The sequence below is a fragment of the Symphodus melops genome (genome assembly GCF_947650265.1).
Source record: "Symphodus melops genome assembly, chromosome: 17".
Classification (NCBI taxonomy): domain Eukaryota; kingdom Metazoa; phylum Chordata; class Actinopteri; order Labriformes; family Labridae; genus Symphodus; species Symphodus melops.
Genome location: NC_136707.1, coordinates 18,209,084 through 18,236,891, shown reverse-complemented (window position 1 = coordinate 18,236,891; position 27,808 = coordinate 18,209,084). Strand labels below are relative to the sequence as shown.

Sequence of the window (27,808 nt, the reverse complement as noted above, 5' to 3'; positions counted from 1 at the left end):
ACTGTAACCTGGGGACTGTGACAAACAGTGGTGCTCGTTGGTACAAACAGATTCCAGGAGGAGTTCCTCAGTTTATTCTTAGTAACTATCACAGCTATAGCTCTCCATATTATGGCTCTGGTTTCTCCTCTCCAAAGTTCACATCCACTCATCAGTCACAATCAGATTATCGTTTGATCCTCAGCACTGTGGAGGAGAGAGACTCAGCAGTTTATTTCTGTTGCACATGGGACGACTCTGCTAAAGAGTGGGTATCACAGTGATTCATACCATGACAAAAACCTCCTCACTGAACACTTCTGCTTTTTGACTCTCTGACACATGAACTGAAGCTTCCTGTAACTACCAGCCAGTGTCCTCAGTGTATTCTACATAAAAACCCTTTACTTACCATTTATTTATCATCACTAAACATGAGGACAGAACATTTTTACTCCTTTTCTTTAAATTTCTTGACAAGTCATTTTACAAACCATGAAGCCACCATTCAAATAGTTTTCTGTTATATATTTTATGCTGTGTTTGTTGTATTCTGAGTGTGTTTACACACTGATATGAAGAAGGAAACAAGAAATGGAACAATTTAACATTTAAGGTCACAGAGAATTAAACATTTTTATTGTTAACTATGAATGCAAATGGACAGACACAATCAGGACATCAGCAAACTTCTGTAGTGAAATGAAAACATGTTGGTTTGTTAACAATATGAACAAGTATTTAAGAGATGATCCAAGGTGATGTTAGAAATCTGCATGATGTAATTATTAATGAATGAAATCAGTGCTGAGTGTGTAAACTCCTCCTCCTCCTCTCCTCAGTGTCTTTATAAGCTTCAGTGTCTCTTCTCCTCACACTCCAACCCTGCTCACCTCTCAGCTGGACAGTGAGGGACGTTTACAGCACACACTGACAACATGCTGGGGACCCTGTGCACTCTCATCACTGCTCTAACATGTAAGGAGGCTGACTTACTGCAGCTTTCAGCTCATGTTGGATTCATCAGTCTGTGTGTTTCTCTTCACTCCATGTCATCTTGTTGTTTCCAGGTGTGAGTGCTGTGACGCTGGTGACACAGAAGCCTCCTGTTGTGACTGTGAGCAGAGGACAGACAGCCACCATGGACTGTAACCTGGGGACTGTGACTAATCACGCCACTTTCTGGTACAAACAGATTCCAGGAGGAGTTCCTCAGTATATTCTGAGGAACTATCACAGCTGGAGCTCTCCAGAGTATGGCTCTGGTTTCTCCTCTCCAAAGTTCACATCCACTCATCAGTCACAATCAGATTATCGTTTGATCATCAGCACTGTGGAGGAGAGAGACTCAGCAGTTTATTACTGTCAAACATTTGTCAGCTCTCCTGACGCGTGGGTATCACAGTGATTTACACCGTGACAAAAACCTCCTCACTGAACACTTCTGCTTTTATAACTGTTAACTTTGACCACAAATGAACCCACAAAAGAATTGAAATACAGTTGTACACGATGTGGTCTATGAGTGCATACAACATCACACACTACAAACCATCAAAATGTTCACTTTAAGTGAATGCATAAATCTAATCAACAAGTTACAGCTTTTAATCAAACTTATTAAGGAGAAACAAAACCTTATTTTATCTTCTGATGACAAAGAGTTCAGGGAGTGACTCAGCTCAGATGTTTTCATTATTTGGGTGTATTCTGCACTTTGAATGAGTCTATTTATAACCAATACTGAAATCTTGGACATTTCTGCTGTTAAGTGTAGAAACTTAAATTTTTGAAAAACGTAGTATCACTTGGAGGCCTCATTCCTCCTTTTTTACGCCATTTCCTTTCTCATGGACTCATACACACACTCTCTGTACATCTGAAGCTAAGTCAATAGTGGTTTAGTGTTCATGCTTCAGGGTTGAGATGGGATCTGGTCTCTGTGACTGAAGGAGCTCATTAGACAAACTTGGTACACTATAGGGCCCAGGTGGAGGAGGCTTGGATTCCAGCCTTCAGCAGTCTCTTTCTCTCTCTCTCTCTCTCTCTCTCTCTCTCTCTCTCTCTCTCTCTCTCTCTCTCTCGGACAGCAGGACCTCTCTTGCTTACTGTTTCTTCTGCTTGTTGCTGTAATGCTAATTGAGCAACAATCCAAGCCCTACACCCACCCATTGATCACATGTGAAATCGCTCCACCACTGAATGCCTTTATCACCACACCTCGTCCATGTCATATATTTATTATGGTTACGGTTAATCTAGTCTGAGTTGTTTAATTTGAGTTAAATATTCTCTGGTAAAAAATTATGTTGTGTCTCCAGCTCTTGATCTACCTCATACAAGTTCATCAACGGGCCCAGAACTAAGGCAAAAACATCACATTTCCACGTTCCCGAAGCAGATAGATTCAAAGGAACACGTGCTGTGTTTTGTATTAATTTTTCAAATGTGCTTCTGCTATCTGTCACGCCGACTGTCTGGAACCTTGTCTGGCCCTTTCTCCCGCACCAGCTGACCTCACAGAGAAGCTTTACATGAAACAGAAACATAAAGAAAAGAGTTTCAGTGTCATTGTATGCCTTGATTAAAATGTAATACCACTTAGTGATCTTAGATTGAGTCTGAGCAGACTGATGAAAGGAACCAAACACCTCCTGAACATGTTGTTTTAAAGAGGTGTCATCTCTTCTTTTCGCCCATCCTGTCTGCTGTCTGGGTACGATCAGGGTCAGTTTCAGTCCATCAACATGAATGGAGTTTGCCATCGATTTGAACAAATGTACTCTTCATCACATCCAGCTTACTGCTCAGTATAGACTGCAGCTTCTTGCATGATGCACAGAGCCTAGACATCAGTTATCCTGTATACAAGAATGAAGTCTGTGTGAGTCAGACTGGGACCACAGGATCTCAGAACAATGAAGGTTTCATTTAAATATTACAGCAGAGGAGCTCTGCAGCAGCAGGCGTTGGCCCTTTCTGAGAAGTCAAAGCTCAGTGTGGAGTGCAGACTTTTCAGTCAGAGGTTTCAGCAGACTGAACCCTCATGGTCATTCAGTGGGCCCTTTTTGTGTCCACCTCAGTTCAATCAGGAGAGACAAGTGATATTAAGAATGAATTTATTACAGTGAAAGAGATTTTACAGAAAGTTTTGGCGCTTGGACTCTATGGGGTGGAAGATGGGATTAAGTGACGAAGTTCTGCTCGTCATTTGGATAGATCCCCCCCATGGAGTCCAGACCCTGGTGGTGGAGGACTGATGATTTGATGAGACAGAGTTGGAGAAGAATTGATGGGATTTTACTCTGCTTCTGAAGATGGCGGTGATGGGGAGGTGGAGGGGCGCAGGAAGCCAGCTTGAAAGGACTAGGGAAGAAAAATGTGATGATGTGTGCAGTATGGTCTTGACACATCATTTCAGGAAATCAATTGTATTTGAACACCTAGAATGCTGTGCAAAATCAAATGTAAAAATTTCATGTGCGCCTCCAAACAAGGATGGAATCAGATTTGGGTAACCATAGTAACGTAGTAAACCAGATTGCACATAACCTGGAAGTCAGCAGCTGCTTTTGCATGTAGAGTTCCCCTCGTGAGCCGCCTTCTTCATGAGCATGGAACGACCCCCGCGTGTGTCCTGTCTCTCTAAATGAAGAGGTTTGTGCGATCAAGCACCGAGATAGATTACATATCTGCAACGCATCAACTCGTCTGCTTCAGTATAAGACCCCAGGTTCCTGTTCCACTAATAGACTGATAGGATATTCCTTGAGTGAATTACATCTATATCTAAATTCTTCAGACTCCTTCACTTAGCTCCAACCAACCAACCAGCCAGTCAGCCAGCCTGTCAGCCTGTCAGCCTGTCAGCCTGTCAGTCAGTCAGCCTTCTGCCCAAAATAAATCTCCTTTAAACCTTCCAATTGCATCTGTGTACACTTCTTGGTTTCTATCAAACAATGATCTGTGTCATATTCTTGAAGAACTCCTCTTAGAGTTTTATTTATACCATGCAAGAATGAAAAAGAACTTTGAACAATTTAACTAATCAATTTATTTATTTGATTGAGGGTAAATAAAATGGATAAAAGAAACATTTATCTTGCATCTTTTTAACAGTGAGGTGACTTGACGTGAATTAGTTGAGAAGAGGAACAACAACAGTGCACACTAGCTGATGAATGAACACAGTGCTGAGTGTGTAAACTCCTCCTCCTCCTCTCCTCAGGGTCTTTATAAGCTTCAGTGTCTCTTCTCCTCACACTCCAACCCTGCTCACCTCTCAGCTGGACAGTGAGGGACGTTTACAGCACACACTGACAACATGCTGGGGACCCTGTGCACTCTCATCACTGCTCTAACATGTAAGAGATTCTTCTCAGTCCTTTCACACACCATTATTTCACACACAAACCTTTCACTCATGTCTTTTTCTCTGTGTGTGTGTTACAGGTGTTGATGCAGTGATAGTGCTGACCCAGACGCCTGCTGTCCACACAGTTTCTACAGGACAACAAGTTGTTCTCCAATGTAACATCCAGAGAGATGATGGGAATTTTGTCAGATGGTACAAACAGGTTCCCGGTGAAGCTCCTCAGTATGTTCTGAAATTTAAGAGCAGTACACTTGAATTTGGATCAGGATTCTCCTCAGACAGATTCAACTCTAAATCCTCATCAAACGTAGATTACCAGTTCATCATAAAGAGAGCAGAGACAGGAGACTCTGCTCAGTATTTCTGTCAGACATGGGACGACTGCTGATGAAGCTGTATCACAGTGATTCACACCATGACAAAAACCTCAGTGACAGACTGACTGCAGCATACAGGAGATGTTGAGGAAGTCAATCCAAGAAAATCTGAACAACTTGAACACAACAAGAAAGGATACTAAACAAAGTCATCTTCCGGGTGAAAAGAGTTTGATAACAGTCCATCAGTGTTGTTGTAATGTGAGCAGACTGATGACAGAATGAGATGATGACAGTGAAAGTTGGTCTCGACAGGATGTTTCACTTCCACTCCCCTCATTAGTGAGAGTCAGGAGGTTTTTGTACAGCCATGTATACAAACTGAATCACTGTGGTATTCGGACAAGGCACCAAGCTGACTGTGACGAGTAAGTACTTTAAAACTCCTCCTGAAATCACACAGATTTGATCATTCTTATCCAAAATGATCATTTTTTATCATTTGTTATTGAACTCATTGTTCAAATATATTTGTGTGTCAACAACAGACACTTATATGTCGTTGTCTTTCTGACACCAGACTATGTCTTGGAATGAAACAGAAAGCTTTTAAAATTATTTCAACATTTGGATGAAATAGTTTCTGTCAATTCTGAAGTTTGTTGATGTTTGAGGAATGTTGAAGAGTTCAGATCAAATTAGAAGATGTGACACTTCATGTCCAAACATAAACTGCATGTTTTATCATTTCTAAACCTTTGTTGAATCGTCTTTAAAATGGATCTTTACAATGTGATATGAAGACATCAAATTTCTCAACTTCTTATGTTTCAGATGTTTCACCTTATTGATGGTTTATTTATTTCTTCAAGTAAAACATGCTCTGGATAATTTCCTCATTTCTAAGTGTTAGATAGTTGGTGAGAAAACAGTCTGAATTGAATGGTCATTTCCACACAGTTGTTTCATATTTCACAAAGCATTTTTCATGGTACATAAAGTGTCTTTATGATGTTGTTCCTGTCATCAAAAATGATCCTGATTTGTGAAGGACTCATTATTTTGATAATCATTTCATGATGTTTTTACATGTGATGAAAACATTCTTTACTGCAGTCTGTTTGTTCAACTGTGAACAAAACTAATGAGTTGATGGTCTCTGTCATACTTTGGATTGAAAGACTTCACTTGTCGTCATGCGTTGACTGTCCTGTGTGTGTTTCAGGCTCCAGCCTCCCTCCTCCTGTCCTCACAGTCTTCCCTCCGTCCAGTGCTGAGCTCCAGTCCAACAAAGCCTTTCTGGTCTGTCTGTCCTCTCAGTCTGTGCCTTTTGCAGATGTGAGCTGGTCTGCTGCTGGGAGTCCACTGAGCAGTGGGATCTCTACCAGCACGGCTGTTCAGCAAGCAGACCAGACTTTCCAAATCAGCAGCTATCTGTCCATCCAGACGTCAGACTGGAACATGGACAAGGTTTACACATGTCGAGTGTCTCTGGGCTCCCAGACTTCAGAGAAAACCATCAACAAGTCCCAGTGTCCCACTGAAGAGCAGTAGAGGAGCAGAGGGACCATTTCTAATCTGCTTCTTGACTCTTTGTGCTGTTTGCTCATTCCAAGGTTCACATGTTACTAAAGATGTCTGCATGCTTGTAATACATGCTGTGACCGCTAGGCGGAGGTGTTGGATCAGCTTTGCAACTGCTGCTTTACTCAATAATGCGAAACAAAATTTGGTTAATGATGAATTTTCTTCATTATAATGCATAAATAAAAAAACAAACAATAAAAACAGTGTATCTGGTTATTTCCTCATGCATCAAAAAGTTGCGTTTTCAGTTTATTGTATATTTGGTAAGTTTTATTTTCTTGCATAAATTTTGTCAGAATATCTGGCAAATCAAAATGAAACTGAGATTTTGTCCATCATCAGTGAAGCATCAGCTCTCTGAGCCTCCCTCTCCTCCTCCTCCTCCTCCTCCTCCTCCTCCTCAGGATGCACCTGCAGGCCTCCCCTCCTTATGCAGAGCTGCATGCAAATCAAAGAGGTCAAGGGTCAGCTTCTTAAAAAGTGGTCTCTGACCTTAAAGACATTGATTTTATACGTGATCACTCTGTTAATCTGAAAAATACTTTGACAATATATTTGTTGGATAGGTTTAAATATGCATGGACATACAGTAGGTGCATGACCGGTACTGCAATACATCACATTCTGTCATCAGATTGGTTTTCTTCAACATAAAATATGTAAGAAAGGAAAACTCAGGGTATATGTTATGTTCTCCAGATGCTCTCCATCATGGACAACACACAACACCCTCTGCACAGCACCTTCACCGGGCAGAGGAGCATGTTCAGTGACAGACTGCTGTCACAGTCGTGCTCCACGGACAGACTCAAGAACTCTTTTGTCCCCCTGGCCATAAGGCTGTACAACACTTCACTGTCACGGCAGGGAAGAAGCACACGGTGAACCCTGGACTTATTTTTCACTTTTCTTTTTTCTCACTCCTCATCTGCACTGCTGACCTCAGAGTCAGCCCCCGGTTGGACACTTTAATGCTGTTGATAGTCACTTACTGAGCACAGGTCACTTTAAAGATAATCACTCTAATCATGTCTGGTTTCATCCTACTGTATTGTTATGCTACATCTGTAATGGTTGACATGACCACCCTAACTAGGTCAAGTTTCACTCTATTGTCTTCAACACTTAATGCTAATCTGCTCCTCAATAGTTGGGTACTTAAATGGCAATCACCCTAATCACTCCTGGTTTCACCTTATTGTCATGGACACTTAATGCTAATCACTGCTTCTGTATGTTGCTGAGCACAATTGCTCCCTGCATTGACTGCTTAACGACTGTACTCACACCTCTGGCATAAGCTCAAAGACCTCTGTACATGCACATGTAACTAGTTTCTAGAAGGTCAGCCCTTGTTTTCCAAGGCTCTCTAACTGTCTACAGGTCTCCTTTAAACATCACACATGTTTTTCTCTCCTCACGGGTTAGGTACATTATGCTATATAAGTTTTAAGTTTAATGCTAACTGCACAGGTTTAACCTTTACTCTCAGTCACATAGGGGCTGCTAAACCTTGTTTGGGGGATTATTGTATAGAGAGGGGAGGGGGGACTGCGGGTGTGTATTGTAACCAATGTCTTGTGTCCTGCCTGTCTGTATACTGCTACTGGATGCCCTGAATTTCCCTCGGGATCAATAAAGTATCTATCTATCTATCTCATGTTGACTTCAACCACAAGGGGGAGACAACTCCTTGTATATCCACTGAGCCAGACTCATTCATGTATGAAGAAGAGAGTCGGTTAAAGTGCTGTCAATTAACTTAAAGATTCATTATTGTTGATTTCAAAATTTTTGTATTTGATGTATTTTTATACAAAAGTAGAAGACCAAAAATGGGTTTAAAATTCAGAAATATATTTCACCAGGGTGACATTTTGAGCATGACTGCTTTTTCATCAGACAGTCTGATTTGTCTTTGGGGCAGACCTGCTCTATTTGAACTACATGTGCGTCTTTTCCTACTTACGATGACAAGTTTACACATGCATATGACTTTTTATAACAGGCTAAATAAACAAATGCATTTTCTCAATTTATTCAAACAATCCATGCACAATCAAGCAAAGCTGTGTTCACACCAGCAGACATGCATAATAAACGTTGATCAATCAATTCATCGTCTGTGCTGCAGTCAGAGATGTGACTGAGGTGTGGGAGCAGAGAAACTTAACATGTGGAAAAAATTCCCCCGAGCCAATGACAAGGATTAATGGACAGCAAGATGTCTTACATCTATATTTTAAGACATATCTGCTGCATGTTATGCAGTTTGACTCTTGAACTGCACTTCATAAACAGTGTGTATTAACATGTTAATGATTTTAAAGGAAGCTGGCCCTTGACCTCTTGATTTGCATGCAGCTATGAATAAGGAGGGGAGGCCTGCAGGTGCATCCTGAGAGGAAGGAGCAGAGAGGTGATGCTTCACTGATGGAGGATGAAATCTCAGTTTCATTTTGTTTTATCAGATAAGTCTAATATCAACATTTATGTAAGAAAATAAAACTGGGCAAATGTACAATAAATTGAATTGTTTTTTTTTTCAACATGAGGAAAGAACCAGTGTGACAGTTTTTCGTGTTTTTTGGTTTTTTATTTATGCATTAAAATAATAAAAATTCTTCATTTATCACATTTTGTATTGGATTTTTGAGTAAAGCAGCAGTTGCAAAGCCGATCCAACACCTCCACCTAGAGGTCACAACATGTATCACAAGCATGCAGACGTCTTTAGTAACATGTGAACCTTGGAATGAGCAAACAGCACAAAGAGTCAAGAAGCAGATTAGAAATGGTCCCTCTGCTCCTCTACTGCTCTTCAGTGGGACACTGGGACTTGTTGATGGTTTTCTCTGAAGTCTGGGAGCCCAGAGACACTCGACATGTGTAAACCTTGTCCATGTTCCAGTCTGACGTCTGGATGGACAGATAGCTGCTGATTTGGAAAGTCTGGTCTGCTTGCTGAACAGCCGTGCTGGTAGAGATCCCACTGCTCAGTGGACTCCCAGCAGCAGACCAGCTCACATCTGCAAAAGGCACAGACTGAGAGGACAGACAGACCAGAGAGGCTTTGTTGGACTGGAGCTCAGCACTGGACGGAGGGAAGACTGTGAGGACAGGAGGAGGGAGGCTGGAGCCTGAAACACACACAGGACAGTCAACACATGACGACAAGTGAAGTCTTTCAATCCAAAGTATGACAGAGACCATCAACTCATTAGTTTTGTTCACAGTTGAACAAACAGGCTGCAGTAAAGAATGTTTTCATCACATGTAAAAACATCATGAAATGATTATCAATATAATGAGTCCTTCATCAATCAGGATCATTTTTGATGACAGGAACATCATAAAGACACTTTGTGTACCATGAAACATGCTTTGTGAAATATGAAACAACTGTGTGGAAGTGAAGAATTCAATTCAGACTGTTTTCTCACCAACTATCTAACACTTAGAAATGAGGAAATAATCCAGAGCATGTTTTACTTGAAGAAATAAATAAACCATCAATAAGGTGAAACATTTGAAACATAAGAAGTTGATAAATTTGAAGTCTGCATAGCCCATCGTAAGATCCATTTTAAAGACGATTCAACAAAGGTTTAGAAATGATAAAGCATGCAGTTTATGTTTGGACATGAAGTGTCACATCATCTAATTTGATCTGAACTCTTCAACATTCCTCAAACATCAACAAACTTCAGAATTGACAGAAACTATTTCATCCAAATGTTGAAATCTTTTTTAAATCTTTCTGTTTCATTCCAAGACATAGTCTGGTGTCAGAAAGAGAGCGACATATAAATGTCTGTTGTTGACACAAAAATATATTGAACAATGAGTTCAATAACAAATGATAACAAATGATCATTTTGAATAAGAATGATCAAATCTGTGTGATTTCAGGAGGAGTTTTAAAGTACTTACTCGTCACAGTCAGCTTGGTGCCTTGTCCGAATACCACAGTGATTCAGTTTGTATACATGGCTGTACAAAAACCTCCTGACTCTCACTAATGAGGGGAGTGGAAGTGAAACATCCTGTCGAGACCAACTTTCACTGTCATCATCTCATTCTGTCATCAGTCTGCTCACATTACAACAACACTGATGGACTTGTATCAAACTCTTTTCACCCGGGAAGATCAGTTTCGTGTTTTGTTCACTTTATTCAGATTTTCTTGGATTGACTTCCTCAACATCTCATGTATGATGCAGTCAGTCTGTCACTGAGTTTTTTGTCACAGTGTGAATCACTGTGATACAGCTTCAGAAGCAGAGCTGTCCCATGTGCTACAGTAATACTGAGCAGAGTCTCCTGTCTCTGCTCTCTTTATGATGAACTGGTAATCTACGTTTGATGAGGATTTACAGTTGAATCTGTCTGAGGAGAATCCTGATCCAAAATCCTCAGGGTAGCCGTTTGAGTGGTGAAATCTCAGAACATACTGAGGAGCTTCACCAGGAACCTGTTTGTACCATCCGACATAATTGCTATCATATCTCTGGATGTTACATTGAAGAACAACTTGTTGTCCTGTAGAAACTGTGTGGACAGCAGGCGTCTGGGTCAGCACTATCACTGCATCAACATCTGTAACACACACACAGAGAAAAAGACATGAGTGAAAGGTTTGTGTGTGAAATGATGGTGTGTGAAAGGACTGAGAAGAATCTCTTACATGTTAGAGCAGTGATGAGAGTGCACAGGGTCCCCAGCATGTTGTCAGTGTGTGCTGTAAACGTCCCTCACTGTCCAGCTGAGAGGTGAGCAGGGTTGGAGTGTGAGGAGAAGAGACACTGAAGCTTATAAAGACCCTGAGGAGAGGAGGAGGAGGAGTTTACACACTCAGCACTGTGTTCATTCATCAGCTAGTGTGCACTGTTGTTGTTCCTCTTCTCAACTAATTCACGTTAAGTTACCTCACTGTTAAAAAGATGCAAGATAAATGTTACTTTTATCCATTTTATTTACCCTCAATCAAATAGATAAATTGATTAGTTAAATTGTACAAATTTAGTTTTCATTCTTGCATGGTATAAATAAAACTCTCGGAGGAGTTCTTCAAGAATATGACACATCTCATTGTTTGACAGGAACCATGAAGTGTAGACAGATGCAATTGGAAGGTTTAAAGGAGATTTATTTTTGGGCAGAAGGCTGACTGACTGACTGACTGACTGACTGACTGGCAGGCTGGTTGGTTGGAGCTGAGTGAAGGAGTCTGAAGAATTTAGATATAGATGTAATTCACTGAAGGAACATCCTATCAGTCTATTAGTGGAACAGGAACCTGGGGTCTTATACTGAAGCAGACGAGTTGATGCGTTGCAGATATGTAATCTATCTCGGTGTTTGATCGCACAAACCTCTTCATTTAGAGAGACAGGACACACGCGGGGGTCGTTCCATGCTCATGAAGAAGGCGGCTCACGAGGGGAACTCTACATGCAAAAGCAGCTGCTGACTTCCAGGTTATGTGCAATATGGTTTACTACGTTACTATGGTTACCCAAATCTGATTCCATCCTTGTTTGGAGGCGCACATGAAATTTTTACATTTGATTTTGCACAGCATTCTAGGTGTTCAAATACAATTGATTTCCTGAAATGATGTGTCAAGACCATACTGCACACATCCTGGAAGTTACTATCCATGCTGAAATATTCACTCTGATGAAGCTTAGCGACAGTTCAGTAAGGAAGACTTAAGTGATCCACAATCAGGCTTCTCAGTCACCTTTTTTCCACGCCATCTCATTTCCGCTATCATTCTCGAGCTGTCAGTTTGGGCCGTCTGTGGGTTAATCAGCTGTTCTGTCACCGGACCTCATCTAACCAATGGCGCAGCGTTCCTCCTTCATTTTCGGCCTATCATCGTTCAGCTCTCGTTTTAAATATGATCCTTTTTCTTCCCTAGTTCCTTTAAGCTGGCTTCCTGCGCCCCTCGACCTCTCCATCACCGCCATATTCAGAAGCAGAGTTAAATCCCATCAATTCTTCTCCCACTCAGTCTCATCAAATCATCAGTCCTCCACCACCAGGGTCTGGACTCCATGGGGGGATCTATCCAAATGACGAGCAGAACGTCATCACTTAATCCCATCTTCCACCCCATAGAGTCCAAGCGCCAAAACTTTCTGTAAAATCTCATTCTGTCATTCACTCTTTCACTTAATTCTTAGTATCACTTGTCTCTCCTGATTGAACTGAGGTGGACCCAAAAAGGGCCCACTGAATGACCATGAGGGTTCAGTCTGCTGAAACCTCTGACTGAAAAGTCTGCACTCCACTTCTCAGAAAGGGCCAACGCTGGAATCCAAGCCTTCTCCACCTGGGCCCGATAGTGTACCAAGTATGTCTAATGAGCTCCTTCAGTCACAGAGACCAGATCCCATCTCAACCCTGAAGCATGAACACTAAACCACTATTGACTTAGCTTCAGATGTACAGAGAGTGTGTGTATGAGTCCATGAGAAAGGAAATGGCGTAAAAAAGGAGGAATGAGGCCTCCAAGTGATACTACGTTTTTCAAAAATTAAAGTTTCTACACTTAACAGCAGAAATGTCCAAGATTTCAGTATTGGTTATAAATAGACTCATTCAAAGTGCAGAATACACCCAAATAATGAAAACATCTGAGCTGAGTCACTCCCTGAACTCTTTGTCATCAGAAGATAAAATAAGGTTTTGCATCTCCTTAATAAGTTTGATTCAAAGCTGTAACTTGTTGATTAGATTCATGCATTCACTTAAAGTGAAAATGTTGATGGTTTGTAGTGTGTGATGTTGTATGCACTCATAGACCACATCGTGTGCAGCTGTATATCATTTCTTTTGTGGGTTCATTTGTGGTCAAAGTTAACAGTTATAAAAGCAGAAGTGTTCAGTGAGGAGGTTTTTGTCACGCTGTAAATCACTGTGACACCCACGCATCAGGAGAGCTGACAAATGTCTGACAGTAATAAACTGCTGAGTCTCTCTCCTCCACAGTGCTGATGATCAAACGATAATCTGATTGTGACTGATGAGTGGATGTGAACTTTGGAGAGGAGAAACCAGAGCCATAGACTGGAGAGCTCCAGCCGTGATAGCTCTTAAGAATATACTGAGGAACTCCTCCTGGAATCTGTTTGTACCAGAAAACAGCGTGATTAGTCACAGTCCCCAGGTTACAGTCCATGGTGGCTGTCTCTCCTCTGCTCACAGTCACAACAGGAGGCTTCTGTGTCACCAGCGTCACAGCACTCACACCTGGAAACAATAAGATGACATGAAGTGAAGAGAAACACACAGACTGATGAATCCAACATGAGCTGAAAGCTGCAGTAAGTCAGCCTCCTTACATGTTAGAGCAGTGATGAGAGTGCACAGGGTCCCCAGCATGTTGTCAGTGTGTGCTGTAAACGTCCCTCACTGTCCAGCTGAGAGGTGAGCAGGGTTGGAGTGTGAGGAGAAGAGACACTGAAGCTTATAAAGACACTGAGGAGAGGAGGAGGAGGAGTTTACACACTCAGCACTGATTTCATTCATTCATAACAGACAGGGTTTCTGTGTGTTTGTTCCAGTTTGTCATGTTGTTGTTCCTGTTGTCTTTAGAGTTCTCCTCATGTCTTTGAGATCAGTGTTCATAATCTAATAAAGTCAACATGATTTGATGTGTTCTCACACGTGTGTTTGAGTTGATGTAGTAAACAGGTTGATGATAAATGTTTCTCAGGTTCTCTCACTTTCATCACACTTCTCATGAAATGTTATCTCTCTAATAAATCATCTTCTGTTATGATATTGACTCTTAAGATGATTGTAAACACATCATTCATGGGATTCTGTGACATGTTTCCAACATCATGAAGAGTTTGATTCTTTTTATTTTCTTCATAAAATGAAGTTTGACATGATGTTCTGTTTGCAGACAAATATTTGACCTGAGACTGAAGGATGAATCAAACAGAATCAGGATTTCATCAGTCTAATCAAACAATGTGAAATCTCTTCTCTGAGCTATAAACAGCCTTGTGGTCTCTGCCATGGCTATCAAATAATAAGCAGCACATGATGTCAACACAATGAGTTATCTCCTGTTTCATCTGATTGAACTTATCTAAACGTTGGACACACAAAGACAGAAGTGTGAACTTTATTTCTAATTGAATTTTGGAGTCATGACAGTTCAAATTGTTTTGATTAACTTTATGAATTTATAGAAAATAATCATAGAAAGACTTTGTGCACCTTTCATCTCTCCTTGTGTTCTTGATACTCTAAATTCCAGCTGCACCTGTTTTATAATGTTTCCAGCGGTAAAGCATTCATCTCCTTGCTCGTCCTTCACTTTTCTTTGTTACACATTGCTGTAGGTTCCAAATGTGAAGAAGAAAAAGAACATGAAAAAAAAACTGGTCAGTGGTTTCTTCATGTTTGGTCATGAGACACATTTGTATTTCTTTCCATTAAATTGGCATTTTTAGAATCTTTTGAGGACACTGTTTTAAAGTAATGACACGTCATCTGTAGTGTCTTTACAGAGAGCATTATTCAATGTGAAAGAGAGTCAAAAAGCAGAAGTGTTCAGTGAGGAGGTTTTTGTCACGGTGTAAATCACTGTGATACAGCTTCAGAAGCAGAGCCGTCCCATGTGCTACAGTAATAAACTGCTGAGTCTCTCTCCTCCACAGTGCTGATGCTCAAACGATAATCTGATTGTGACTGATGAGTGGATGTGAACTTTGGAGAGGAGAAACCAGAGCCATAGCTCGGAGAGCTCCAGCCGTGATAGTTCTTAAGAATATACTGAGGAACTCCTCCTGGAATCTGTTTGTACCAACCAACAACATAGCTAGTCACAGTCCCCAGGTTACAGTCCATGGTGGCTGTCTCTCCTCTGCTCACAGTCACAACAGGAGGCTTCTGTGTCACCAGTGTCACAGCACTCACACCTGGAAACAACAAGATGACATGGAGTGAAGAGAAACACACAGACTGATGAATCCAACATGAGCTGAAAGCTGCAGTAAGTCAGCCTCCTTACATGTTAGAGCAGTGATGAGAGTGCACAGGGTCCCCAGCATGTTGTCAGTGTGTGCTGTAAACGTCCCTCACTGTCCAGCTGAGAGGTGAGCAGGGTTGGAGTGTGAGGAGAAGAGACACTGAAGCTTATAAAGACACTGAGGAGAGGAGGAGGAGGAGTTTACACACTCAGCACTGATTTCCTTCATTCTTAAGAGATAGGGTTTCTGTGTGTTTGTTCCTGTTTGTCATATCAATGGATTTCTGAAGATCTTCTTTGAATTCAGTAAATAACCAGATGGTCAAACAAATGTTGAGGTATAAAAAGTAAAGTCATTATGATGACACGCTCAATGTATCTTCATGTTTGTGTTAGCTGCACTTTCAAAAGCTGTCTTCTCTTTAAGACACATTCTTAGCATATGAATAATATGACTGAATCTTTGTTCATTTAGCTGATTTAATGTTTCATCTGTTCTATCATCTGTAAATCTGTCCTGTTATTTCTGTTTTTAGTCATAAAACTCAACAGAAACTCAAAAAGTGATACAATCATGATCTTCTTCTACATTGTATTAGAGTTCCCTTTACTCAGAACACACTAATATTCTCTTCATGTCACGTTCAGTTGGAGGTGATCATGTCTGTCATGATTTCAAAGCACCAACATCACAAGATGATTTGTTAGTTTTTCTCTTCACTTATGTGATTTATATTCCAAGTGCAAGGTCCTCTTGGTTTTCAATGATTCCAGAGATAAAGAATGAATCTGTGTTTCTTTTTATTTATCAGTCACTGGGGTGATTCTGTAGTGAGCTTAGTCCAACAGTCTTTATCAACACTGCAGAAAAGATGACTATAGACACTGACCAAAGTTTTTTTTCTCAAATGTGATGAGGTTTCTGCCCTTTAAGAATACATTTAGGATGCTTGTTGGATGTTAATACAACTTCTTGAGTGGAGCAGTTACAGGGAGTGTTAGACGTGAAAGAGAGTCAAAAAGCAGAAGTGTTCAGTGAGGAGGTTTTTGTCACGGTGTAAATCACTGTGATACGTACTCATTGACAGAGTTGTCCCATGTTTTACAGTAATAAACTGCTGAGTCTCTCTCCTCCACAGTGCTGATGATCAAACGATAATCTGATTGTGACTGATGAGTGGATGTGAACTTTGGAGAGGAGAAACCAGAGCCATAGTATGGAGAGCTATAGCTGTGATAGTTTATTAAAATATACTGAGGAACTCCTCCTGGAATCTGTTTGTACCAACCAACAGCATAGTTAGTCACAGTCCCCAGGTTACAGTCCATGGTGGCTGTCTCTCCTCTGCTCACAGTCACAACAGGAGGCTTCTGTGTCACCAGCGTCACAGCACTCACACCTGGAAACAACAAGATGACATGGAGTGAAGAGAAACACACAGACTGATGAATCCAACATGAGCTGAAAGCTGCAGTAAGTCAGCCTCCTTACATGTCAGAGCAGTGATGAGAGTGCACAGGGTCCCCAGCATGTTGTCAGTGTGTGCTGAGAATGTTCTTGGAGCTTGTAGAGTGAGCTCACTGCTGACAGATTAGAGGCTTTGGAGGATGAGGAGAGGAGGTGCTGGAGGAGTCATTTAATACAGCACTGAGACTGAGAGTGAGTGACAGGAGGAGGAGCTTTGATTCAATCTGAAGGGTTCGCCATATTCCCCCCCCCCCCGCCCCAAAATGAAAAAAGGGAGAGGTTACAGGTCAGGTTTATTATCCTATTCATTCTAATGAGATGAAGTCATTACTTTTAAAAACATTTGTACTTTCTATTAAATTTGGTGTAGTTTAAAAAAGAAAAATAGGAAATAATCTAATAAAATTTTGGCTCGTGTATAATGACAAAAACCAAAAGTTTGAAAAATGATTTTCAATGAACCATCTGCCTTCTTCCAGTCAAGCACAGAGACGATACTAAACCAAAGTATTTGCATGATTCTAACTAAAGACAAGAGGCATGCAGGTGCATCCTGTAAATTTGCTTCTGTCGAAACCAAGGTTGGCTTCTGTGTTGGTGTGTGCGTGCGCGTTTCTCTTAAAAAAATCATCAACAGTTCCCCCTTTGTCTTTCCAACTGTCATCCAGTGCTGCTCTCTAGTGCCTATCAACAGAATAACAACCCACTATACTGTAATTTGACTTCATGTCAGGGCTCTGCAGTCAATGATCTAAATCAATACTCTTCATTGCTGATCCTATATTTCTGCCAAGGCTGCTGGTTCTTTTTCAGGATTTTTCTGGGAATGCTCTCTGGTGACAACAATCTGAGGGATCAATTGATTTTAATCTAAGGTTGACATGATGCAGAATGTTAAACTTTAACTCACTTCTAGCAAAAATTCAACAACACCAATATCGATACAACTATACAAAGCGAGAAAGTCGTAGGCATCAATAGTTGGTAACTTTGCTTTTTGAATGACTGAGTGTTCAGATTTATTCATCAATGCTTGCTGAATTTTACTAGAGCTTTTCCATATGGAAATGATGACAATGGTTTTTTAAATGTTTTTTTTTGGTCTTTCTGCATTTCTTTTAGAGATAGCACAGTGGACAGAGTCGGGAAATAGGGAGAGAGAGAGAGAGAGAGAGAGAGAGAATGATGTGTGGGAACAGATTCACAGGTCAGATTTGAACCTGCCAGTTTAGAGGCACTTTGGCCTCCATGCATCAGGCGAGCACACTAGCCACTAGGCCACCGGCACCCCATACTGTCAATTTTTGATTGACCCATTCCTCTCTAATCTCTCACTTGAAGCCTGCCTAATGAAATATGTTGTTTCTCAAAAGACACAGATACTGTATTTGTTGGCTGTCTTGGTGATTACCTCTCTTTTTACCAAAAGAAGTGTAATTTAGATCAATAGACCATCTCAGTACATTAACAAGGGTCAAACAAACATGGGGAAAATAGTTATGCTTTTCGAAAATTATGGATGGTATGTAGAAATGTAAAGTTTTACTTTGAAATGCAATCATTAATTTAATGCTGACCGCCAGCAGAGGGCGTACAGTATAGCAGACCACACTGTGTGTAAAACAGAGAAAGGAGAAAGAAAAAGTCTAAATGTTTTGATGTAAGATGTGGCATCTTCAATGTGATTATGTCTACAACGGCTGTGAAATTTTGACTTGATTCCAATAATAATTCATCTATGTATCTGACAACTGGTGCATGTGCATTGCATAATTATCTGAACCAAATGACTGTGTACATGATAAAAGGATGAATCTCATTTTACCTTATGCTTACCTGAATGTTTAGCATACTGGTTTATCATGCTTTCCAAATGAGGAGTTTTGTTCTTTTGTGCTCGCATGAACACAAAATGCTCATTAGAAATGAATTCACATACTTTTTTTTTTTCATTTCCAGTTTTTGCATTTTTAATAACAGCACAACATTTCCATCAAAACGTTGCATGATTATTGAGTTAACTTGAATGATCTTGGCCATATCTTTCAAGTAAGAGCCATTAAAAAGTCTAAAGCCATCTTGGGACCCTCAGCAGCCCTCTGCATCCAGAGTTTAGACTTTTGCCAACAGGGATGAGGTTCACTAAGAGGGCCACATCTAACAGATATCTGAAAGTGTTTGTCCCTTCAGCTGCTGGGTTTTAAATAAACTTTAGGTATTCTTTGCCTGTACACTTTTACTGTTGACCGGAGGTCTTTGTGTCCCTCATCCCTCTCACGTCCTCAATGAAGAAATCCATGGCAGTAAAGTTTGTCTTGTCTGTATTTATGTCTTTGTGCTGCTCTAAGAATGTCTATTGACTCTACATGGACCTCTGTTGTAAACCAAATTGCCCCTCGAGAACAATAAAGTTTTTCCAATCCAATCTAACCATTGCATTTTCATGCCTGCTATTTCCTCACCTGACCACAAGGTGCCTTGTCCTGTGTTCTCACTTCGGCCAGTCACATGCTCATCCAGACAGCACTGAGCAATTAACGTTACGCCAGCGTATCAGACGGCGACTCAAATTTCAGCGGGAGCTGGTGGTTACATTTACAAGCTTTGGAGATCGCAGACAGGGGACAAGCAAAACAATTATCTCTCCAAAAGAGACGAAACGGTAAGCAAAAGCTGTGAGCCTGTGTGGTAACGTCTCAGTGTTGATTTATATGTCATCCCCACACCACGCCTCAGTGCCATGGGTGCCCGAGCCTTCAGCTGCTCGGCACCCAGACTTTGGAACTCCCTCCCCCCCCACATACGACAGTCAGAGTCCATCTCCACCTTTAAATCCCAACTCAAAACCCACCTGTTTAAACTGGCATACTCACTGTAACTGTTCACTCCACACTACACCTGTCTTTTGTTTGGTTTTAACCTAATGTATTGTTTTTATCCACTGTAAGGCGACCTTGGGTGGCTTGAAAGGCGCCATTAAATAAAATATATTATTATTGTTATTATTATTATTATTATTATTATTATCATTATTATTATTATTATTATTATATGAAGAATCATATTCGACTGTCAGTCTTTATGATGATTTGAATGGAGGTGCATTTAAGCTAGAGGTCTAACCCTAACCCTAACCCTAACCCTAACCCTTCCTTTGTATTTTAGCAGAATTTTTCACCTAAATCACATATTCATAATAATGAATAATAAGCTGAAACTCACTAATTTGACCATAAAGTGTGTAGGCACTGTGAAGTTGTTCCTCCTAAAAATAGGCAGATGCTCTATTACAAGTGTAATAATCCATCTGAATTTTAAACTACTGGGTAGCCGAAAGATCATTGAAAACGTTTCATATCAAGAAGATATAACAGCGTTTCTTTTATATAAGATTAACTTTACAACCTGTAATAAGTTCTACTTCAAGCCTTCACGATTCAGTTTTCATTACATTTATAAATGCATGTTTTATGCTAATTAAGATAGTAAGGCTTTAATCTTAGTAATGTTTTTACAGATTGATGACAAGTCAGTAAATATAATTTCAGCATTTTGCTGAAATACAAATAACAAAAAATAATCTTTGTTTATCTGAGAGACAAAAAAAAAAGTCTAGCATTTTCTACTTTTTGAAAATAACACATCACTGCCTCCATTTTAGTTAATACAGTATTTGTTAGGAAACAATGTGCTCAAAACAGAGGACAGGCTGGATGTTATATATGACAGGATGAACACAAGATACAACAACACAGGAGAGAAGCTGGGGCCTGTACTAAGAAGTGAGTTTAACATATCCAGGGTCTCTTCAGGTGATCTGACTTCACAAACCCTCACATTAGAGATCGTGCTTCAACTTAAATGCTCCGGCACTTACAATAATTATTAACTTGACAGACTATAGTTTAATGCTGAATCATGACTCATGAAGTGTCCTCCCCTCTCTCGATCAGAATATAGCATCGTATTTGTTTTGTTTTTTATTCGAGGGACATTAATCCATGTCTGGGCTAAACCCCTAATCTCCTCAAACTCTAGAAACGCCCCTGAACGTCACACCTTGAATTGGACTTCCAAATCAAATGTTCTAACTCAAAGTAGGTCTCCAGCTAATTCCGACGTTATTACCAGAACAACCTGCTACTTCTGTCTCAACAGACTGCTTTACTGGCCTGGTTTCTCCAGTCCCCAAAGTGGTCTCTATGCTGGCGCCCATTAGGGTCAGGTGCATTCAGTTAAGTTCAGTCCTCTGTTTATTTTTTTTCTCGTTAGAATGTCAAAAATAAAAGTTAATGAAAAACTAAACAAAGATTCTTTGGGACATTTCCCATCTTCAAATTCCATCCGCGCGTTTGTACAACAGGAGTCATCTACACACCACGGGATGATTTGTTTGTTTGTTTTTTTCTTTAAAAATAACAAGTATTGTGATGGATTTAGTATGTTTTATTTTGAAACCGGAAGCACTTCTATGCTGTGCGTGGTGTCTTTACACTGCTGCAAGATGTCGCTCACTGTGTAGAAGCCGATTCCCAAATGCGCATCGCTTTACCGACGCATCTTGTTAAAACCAACCAGCTGCTCTTCAAAAAACGAACATATTACTTCTGATAAGGGACGACGAGCTACCAGATAAATAATCTGAAAGGAAGTCAAATGTGAGATGCCAAATATTTGCAGCAGTCAAGATCTTACAGTGACTAAAATCTGTCCCCCCCCCCCAAAAAAAAGGGAAACGCCGGGTGACCGAGTAGGTATACACTAAACCTGGTCAGATCAACTGTCGCACAAAGGAGGCGCGAGGTTGGGATTTAGTTGTGAGACAACAAACAGATGAGGTGAAATGTCAACATCTGTCTCCGAATCCGTTCGAGCCGAAGAAAGAGCAGGATTTCCTTGGGTCTCTCTGTGAAGTGCGATGGAATAAAATGCTGCGCATTACTGCTTCTACGACAGATTACTTGAATCTTTGACGCACCGAAATCGGAGATTTATCCTCGACCTTTTTGCTGTTTAGGCTTCTGCTGTCTTCTGCAACGCAACGAGGAGGATGGTCTTTGCCCTTCATGTGATTGTCATGTCTTCGGCGTTTTTCAATCCCAGCTTTGCCTTCAGCTCCCACTTTGACACAGGTAAGGGTCAAACAGAATGAATGAGAGGGGGGTTTGCCTTTTGCTGGACATCTTGTGTTTGTATGTTCTCTCAGGATAAATGGTTGCTGCATGTGATGCAAGGCCATACATGATGTAGTGGTGCTCTTTTAGTGATACATGATTTTCTTAGTCATCAAAAGCAGCATAATTGTATCATCGTCATCAACAGCAGTGCTCTAAACACAAGGCTCAGATTAGACATTGATTTTGTACATTTAATCCCATAGTTTGGTGACAAGAGGGTTAAAAGTGCCTGCATAGATTCTGCATAGTCCTACATCCCTGCAGCTGATTGTGAAAGTGTGTTTGTTCTATGAAGGTGTGTGTGTGTGTGTGTGTGTGTGTGTAGTGACAACAACATGACAGAGGTGACCTCCTGACAGAGGTGTGTGCCTCTGCTTCTTGAGGTTGCGGCTCTTAAATTTGAATGCAGCGTCTAATTCATTTCCAGTGATTGGCAAATGAGGACCCAGGTGCTGCTGCAGTGCTACGGGACCACCGAGCAGAAAGTCATGGATGTGCTGCTGCTGCTGCTGCTGTGTGAGGGATTGAAGTGGAGCAGAATAAATAAACTGTGTGCAAGTGTAAACAGGACTGAGAGAGTCCGTGCACTGAGCGCAGTGTGCTGAGCATACAAATGCCGGCGAGCTGAGTGACTCTCAAGTTTCGGGCCTTATTTGTTCTCCCAAAACCGCACGCTCTCACTGATTTTTTTTATCCCTCCTTGTCCAATTAGTCCACCCTCTTTTACCTTCCTTTTGGTTCCCCACTTCTCATTCCTATATCTCCTCTCTATCATTCAGCAGAGTGTGACACTAAAAGGCTCCTCCATTTAAAGCCAAATGGGTTATTTATAAGATGCATGCTGTCCCTGTGGATTTGGGACATTTCTGTGCTCAGAGTTGGAACAACATTGTGCAACATTATAGCTTTTGTATTATGCAAAACTCTAAAGGGCATTTTTTATAAATAATGCTTTACATGTTGTACTCTGATTTAAGGTATGTAATGCAAAGGGGAACACATATATTTGGAAAACCCATGACAAAAGCATTTTTCAGTGTGAAGAGGTTGCTGAGCAGGCGAGACCTTGTTCTGTGCAGTGAAATACGATACAAACCTAGGAGTGTAGTCTTTTAATTTGAAGACAGATAAATGGTTCCCAGGTGACTTACGGGTAAAATGCCTTGCTTACTGTGGCTCTTCTGGGGCATTACTTAATTTCATTTAACTGTCTTGGTATTTTTTTTCCCCCCTGGAGGACTGTTTCCCGTAAGGAATGTGCAACGCTACATTCATATTCCCTTTCTTTGACTGACAGTCGCTGATTAAAAAAAAAAGCCTCAGTGACGGTCAGGATGAAATCAACAGGGAGGGGTCTAGTTTCTTAGCTCTTATAATGATTTACATTTATCATACATTTTTAAGCAGCACCTGACAGGCGACCCTCTTCTTTCCTGGTAATTGCATTGAGAATCAATGTTGTCTAGGCGATGGAGGTGGGCGGATGAGGAGGAACCTATCATGTTCATGGCCAGTGCTAAGGACAGAGAAATGCAAGAGTCCCTTAAAGGGGAGGGACACAGGACATTCAATCAGATGAGTAGGCTGAATATGCTGCATTTGATTACCAAAAACCCAACATTTGAAATCTAGGACCTTTAAGCTTTTTTTTTTTTTTTCTTAATAGCTGCACTTCCTCCTCGTTGGACTGCATGTTAAAAAAAATACTGTAGTGTGCTCTAATTGTGAACACAGCAGACGGAGGAAAATATTGCGCTGGGTCACTTGACACATTTGCATAGAATTATAAAAGACATCAGCAGGGGAGAGCACAAGGTAAAAAGATCCCTTTATCAACCCTCTCATGCCTTTATTGGGGCTTGGTTTGTGTGTATTGGCCGAGTACGTGTGGCATCCTGCACCAGGGAACTGCAGCCTACACCTGGTTTACCACTGCTTCAGCACCATGGACAGCTCTCCCATCAGGAGAGGGGGCAGGCATGGGTGTGTTTGTCTCTGAGAAGGATAAAAATACCTGGCTGCTTGCAGAATTAATGTGCATCACTTGACTGTGAGGGCAAAAAGGAGACAGGCTGACCCGGAACGCGACACTGATACCAACCAACGAGGTGACAATGCAGCACTGTGGCGGGACGGCCTTTTAGCAACTTCCTCTGGTGCCTGGAGGTGGCGGTAGCAGCTAGTGTGCATGTAGCACACCATATCTGGATGTAAATGCAATGCATGCACACATTTTCTGCCCCTTGCACACACATTGGCATTATGCATAATGCACATGCAGGGAAGCTTACACGTGTCCTCCCTTACACACGTGTATGCCACTGCAGGCTGCGATTGCGCTGCTACTGATATAACAGAGGGAAAGATCTTGAAAGTTTTATCTTGACTTGCTCTCAAAGCTCCTCCCACTGACTCGGTCAGTACAAAACAGCCACCGCTGACTGTTTGATTATTTATCTCTCCATGTGTAATACGGAGCACTTTAGTTACATAACTCTGCCTCCGGGGGAACTAGAATAAGAATGAAGTGGACTCAAGCAGTCAAGGGGAACCATCTATGGCTCCTCTATGTGTGCGCTCTGTGTGATGATGTGGGAGATGTGGGTTTTCTCTGAGTCTACTGTGTTAAAGGTTTGTGTGTGTGTGTGTGTGTGTGTGTGTGTGTGTGTGTGTGTGTGTGTGTGTGTGTGTGTGTGTGCAATTGCATACACACTTTATCCCGTTGCAGTATTTAACTTGTCACCATGTTTCATTTCCAGTTGTGGAATTAAACTCTGAGTGACATTTAGCAACACCACCCATGTTGGTAAATGGAAGTGGAAAGATGTGCCAATTGTGATGCAAGGTGCTGCAGACTGATATAAGAAACGTTAAATGTCAGAAATATTGATACAAGAGGTTGCAAGTTTATCGTCACAAAACGAGCAATTTCAAAAAAAGGCATCATGGAAGTCTGAATTCATCACAATAGATGAAGAAAACAATGGATGAATTGGATGGAGGACTGTGTATACTGGTGTTGCACCCTTTTGATGCAGGCAGATCAGAATTAGATTTAGCCACGTAGAACACATTCAATGAATGATTCTCTGTATTTCTGCTAACTTTAATACCAAACACTTGCACTCCCCTCTAGAAATTCACTGCTGTTTGTTTTCAATCAAGTTTAATATGATTATCAGTCTGGGACCACTTTAGTCGGGAGTTATTTAGTGATAGCAACAAAGCATTGACTCACACAGATCGGTGCATTGAGTTATTTTGTTGGCACGAGGCATGTATCAAAAATTAGTTTTTTTTGTTAATGGCAAATGGCAGATTAATTGATGTTGAAAAGGAAGTGTTTCCGATTGGTTCACCAAAGACATTTGTAAAACGTGTGACAGACTGTGTGTCAGAGCGAAAGAGTTTACACTCAGCATCAGGAAATCAAAGATAAATCGAATAGAAAATGTGTGCAGGGTAACCAACATAGCAGCACTTAAGTATTTTCCTCACGTCTGTGTGCAATTGTGTTTTCTGCACACAGAACAATTCACTGACATTCTCCACACATATGTTCGCACACTGCGTCATTGTGAGCCTCCTGAGACCCAGGCTTGAATGTCATCGTTTATATGTCTGCATATGGTTTGCACATGCATCTCAGATGTCTTTATCAGCAATAGGACTGCAGACGTGCACGTCAAGTATGTTGTCAGGAATGGAATAAAACAACTTTTGGTTATTTTCTACGATCCAGATTTTTGTTGACTGCAAATAAAAGAAGTCGTAGCAACAGATGTGTTGATGTAGTCTTTATCTTTGTAAGACAGAGAGACGTGATAAGTATGGCACATCTCTTTGTGTTATTGTATAGAAATCAATTCTATTTGCTTCTTTGATCTTTTACTGTATAAAAAGGTTGGTTTCTTTTTAAGTAGACAATTAAAATCGAGAGCACTTTTAGATCGTCTCCACTCGAGCACCAAACAACAACACAAATATTCTCCTATAAACGAGAAAAATCCTGCCAACGCAGCATTGTGTGTGTACAAACAAATTGTTATAAGGTCGTTTATTGTTCAGTTGGGAAGTAAATCAATAGCATCCATTGTCTGTCGATGTTGTCATGCAACCAAATGTGTAAGCAAAGATGTCTGCCTACTTACTCTAAGTTAACAATCACATCAATGAGTTATGTGGCTGTTTAGAATATGCTGAACTTCATAAATGCATCAGTAGACTTTACAGTGTGTATGCTAATCTGTTACTGCTGCTAGTCTCATGTCAAAATAAAACCCAAATTGTACAACCAGAAGAGGGCTGCTCTGAAAAATTGCAATTTCATTGTTCCCCCGATATTGGCATTAGGAATTTACATGTCACAAAATCCAAAATTCATCACATTAAATAAGAAGAAATATTTGCATTGCTTCCTCGCTGAGCATTTATTTTATTTTAATCATGACACAGAAGATTAATGAGAGTCAAGTAAGTGTAAAAAAAAACTGCTCTGTGGATTAATTTTGGATTCAGAACAGATTTTTCACATGGATAGGTTTTTTTACACAAGATGAAGAAGAGATGCTAAATCAAGACACCGAGTCATAGTGAATAACGATGTACTCTTACATTAATTGATCATTTATTGCACTGTATATTGTTATCACGGTATTGTGCATTATAAGTGCACATCAAAATGGCCTGAGATTGTTTCGTACCGTCCCGAGCGTGATTGCTCTCCCTCCCCTTTATCCTGCTGGTCTACGTTCACATCAGTAAAAAGTACACTTGTGGATGTAAATAGTCCGATACAGCAGGTGGCAGTATGCACACAGTTGATTTGCATATCTGCCAAATAGCAGATTGAAGAAGAAGCAACCATGGCAACCACTGGCAGTCCATCCTGCTAACTTTAGATGTTTTTATTATTTCTGAGAAGCCAATAATAACTCTCTTCCTGCTTCAACATCTACTGTGCCGCTCAGAGGACGAAACAGGCCTGTGCTGCTGATGGTTTTTAAAGCGACATGAGAGTTCCACTTCCTTGTTTGAGCATGGACTGTACTCAAGTCAAACTCTTATAGCGGACTTCGGGAACGGTTCCTTAGTATGTTTGTGTGCACTGATCAAATGGACCAAACTTAATCAGATCCAGGCCCGGGTCCCTGGTGTGAAACCCCCCCTTTAGCTTGTATAAGGGTGATAGTAGCGTGCACAGTTTAAAGCGCTTTGTTTGGTCGAAAGAAGACCTTACTATATCATCAACCATTAAGAAAACCTGCTGTGGTGCAGTCTGTCCTTCTTCTAAGTTTTGATTCCAGGACTGTATTTATTTATTTATTTTTACCAGAGAAAGTGGGCGGGTCTAAGTCTTGCCTCATGACTGTTTTGGATGCCTCTCAGTTTCGGCAAACCAACAAGGTGTTGCACCAATAGCCATCGTTTTGGGAACTCTGTGATTTATTTAAAACACGTTGAAACGAAAATATGTGACCTTTAAATTCATTTGTATGTAATTGAAAACAGCTTCTCCCAAACTGGTTATAAAGGTATTCATCACTTACAGTATAGCCTTCAGGATTATTACAGCCGGTCCTCTTTAGAATTTACATCTTTTATAAATAAAGAGAATCCTTGAGTGCTCAGTCAAGTCCCCTCTCCTCCTCGACTCAAGAGGATAAACACATTTCCATCCCATTCATTCTTTCATTCAGATGCCTGTTTTCCAGTGTGATAAACTGTGAACAGCTTTTGTTCCATTTCTGCTGAAGGAACAGCAGCTCGGGTTCGTTTTGTGCTGCATAATAATCACCCAGTTCAGCAGATTTCCTTCGAAATTCAACCAAACAGCCCTCGATGGAAATACGGAACAGATGCCTGTCAGTCCCCGCTGCAAACATTAACACCCCTCACATTAATAAAAAT

The 27,808-nt window shown here is 40.8% G+C and overlaps 3 protein-coding genes across 3 annotated transcripts in view; 2 read left to right on the top strand and 1 right to left on the bottom strand.

Moving 5' to 3' along the window:
• The first annotated feature begins 260 nt into the window (after nucleotides 1-260).
• Nucleotides 261-6,459, top strand: LOC306838682 (immunoglobulin lambda-1 light chain-like). Its single transcript, XM_079367002.1, has 4 exons — nucleotides 261-957; nucleotides 1,050-1,371; nucleotides 5,068-5,099; nucleotides 5,897-6,459. The coding sequence occupies exons 1-4, from the start codon at nucleotides 918-920 to the stop codon at nucleotides 6,223-6,225; spliced, it is 723 nt and encodes a 240-aa protein (XP_079223128.1). The 5' UTR covers nucleotides 261-917; the 3' UTR covers nucleotides 6,226-6,459.
• Nucleotides 6,460-8,832: 2,373 nt separating this feature from the next.
• LOC306838091 (immunoglobulin lambda-1 light chain-like) lies at nucleotides 8,833-11,074 on the bottom strand. Its single transcript, XM_079366048.1, has 4 exons — nucleotides 10,946-11,074; nucleotides 10,529-10,857; nucleotides 10,192-10,225; nucleotides 8,833-9,398 (listed from the first exon to the last, which is right to left on the bottom strand). The coding sequence occupies exons 1-4, from the start codon at nucleotides 10,983-10,985 to the stop codon at nucleotides 9,070-9,072; spliced, it is 732 nt and encodes a 243-aa protein (XP_079222174.1). The 5' UTR covers nucleotides 10,986-11,074; the 3' UTR covers nucleotides 8,833-9,069.
• A 10,128-nt stretch (nucleotides 11,075-21,202) lies between these two features.
• Nucleotides 21,203-27,808, top strand: part of aatka (apoptosis-associated tyrosine kinase a) — a 39,302-nt gene continuing 32,696 nt past the window's right edge. Inside the window, exon 1 of the mRNA XM_079366896.1 lies at nucleotides 21,203-21,853. Coding sequence (XP_079223022.1) covers nucleotides 21,772-21,853 — 82 coding nt within the window. The 5' untranslated portion in view covers nucleotides 21,203-21,771. The remainder of the gene's footprint in view (nucleotides 21,854-27,808) is intronic.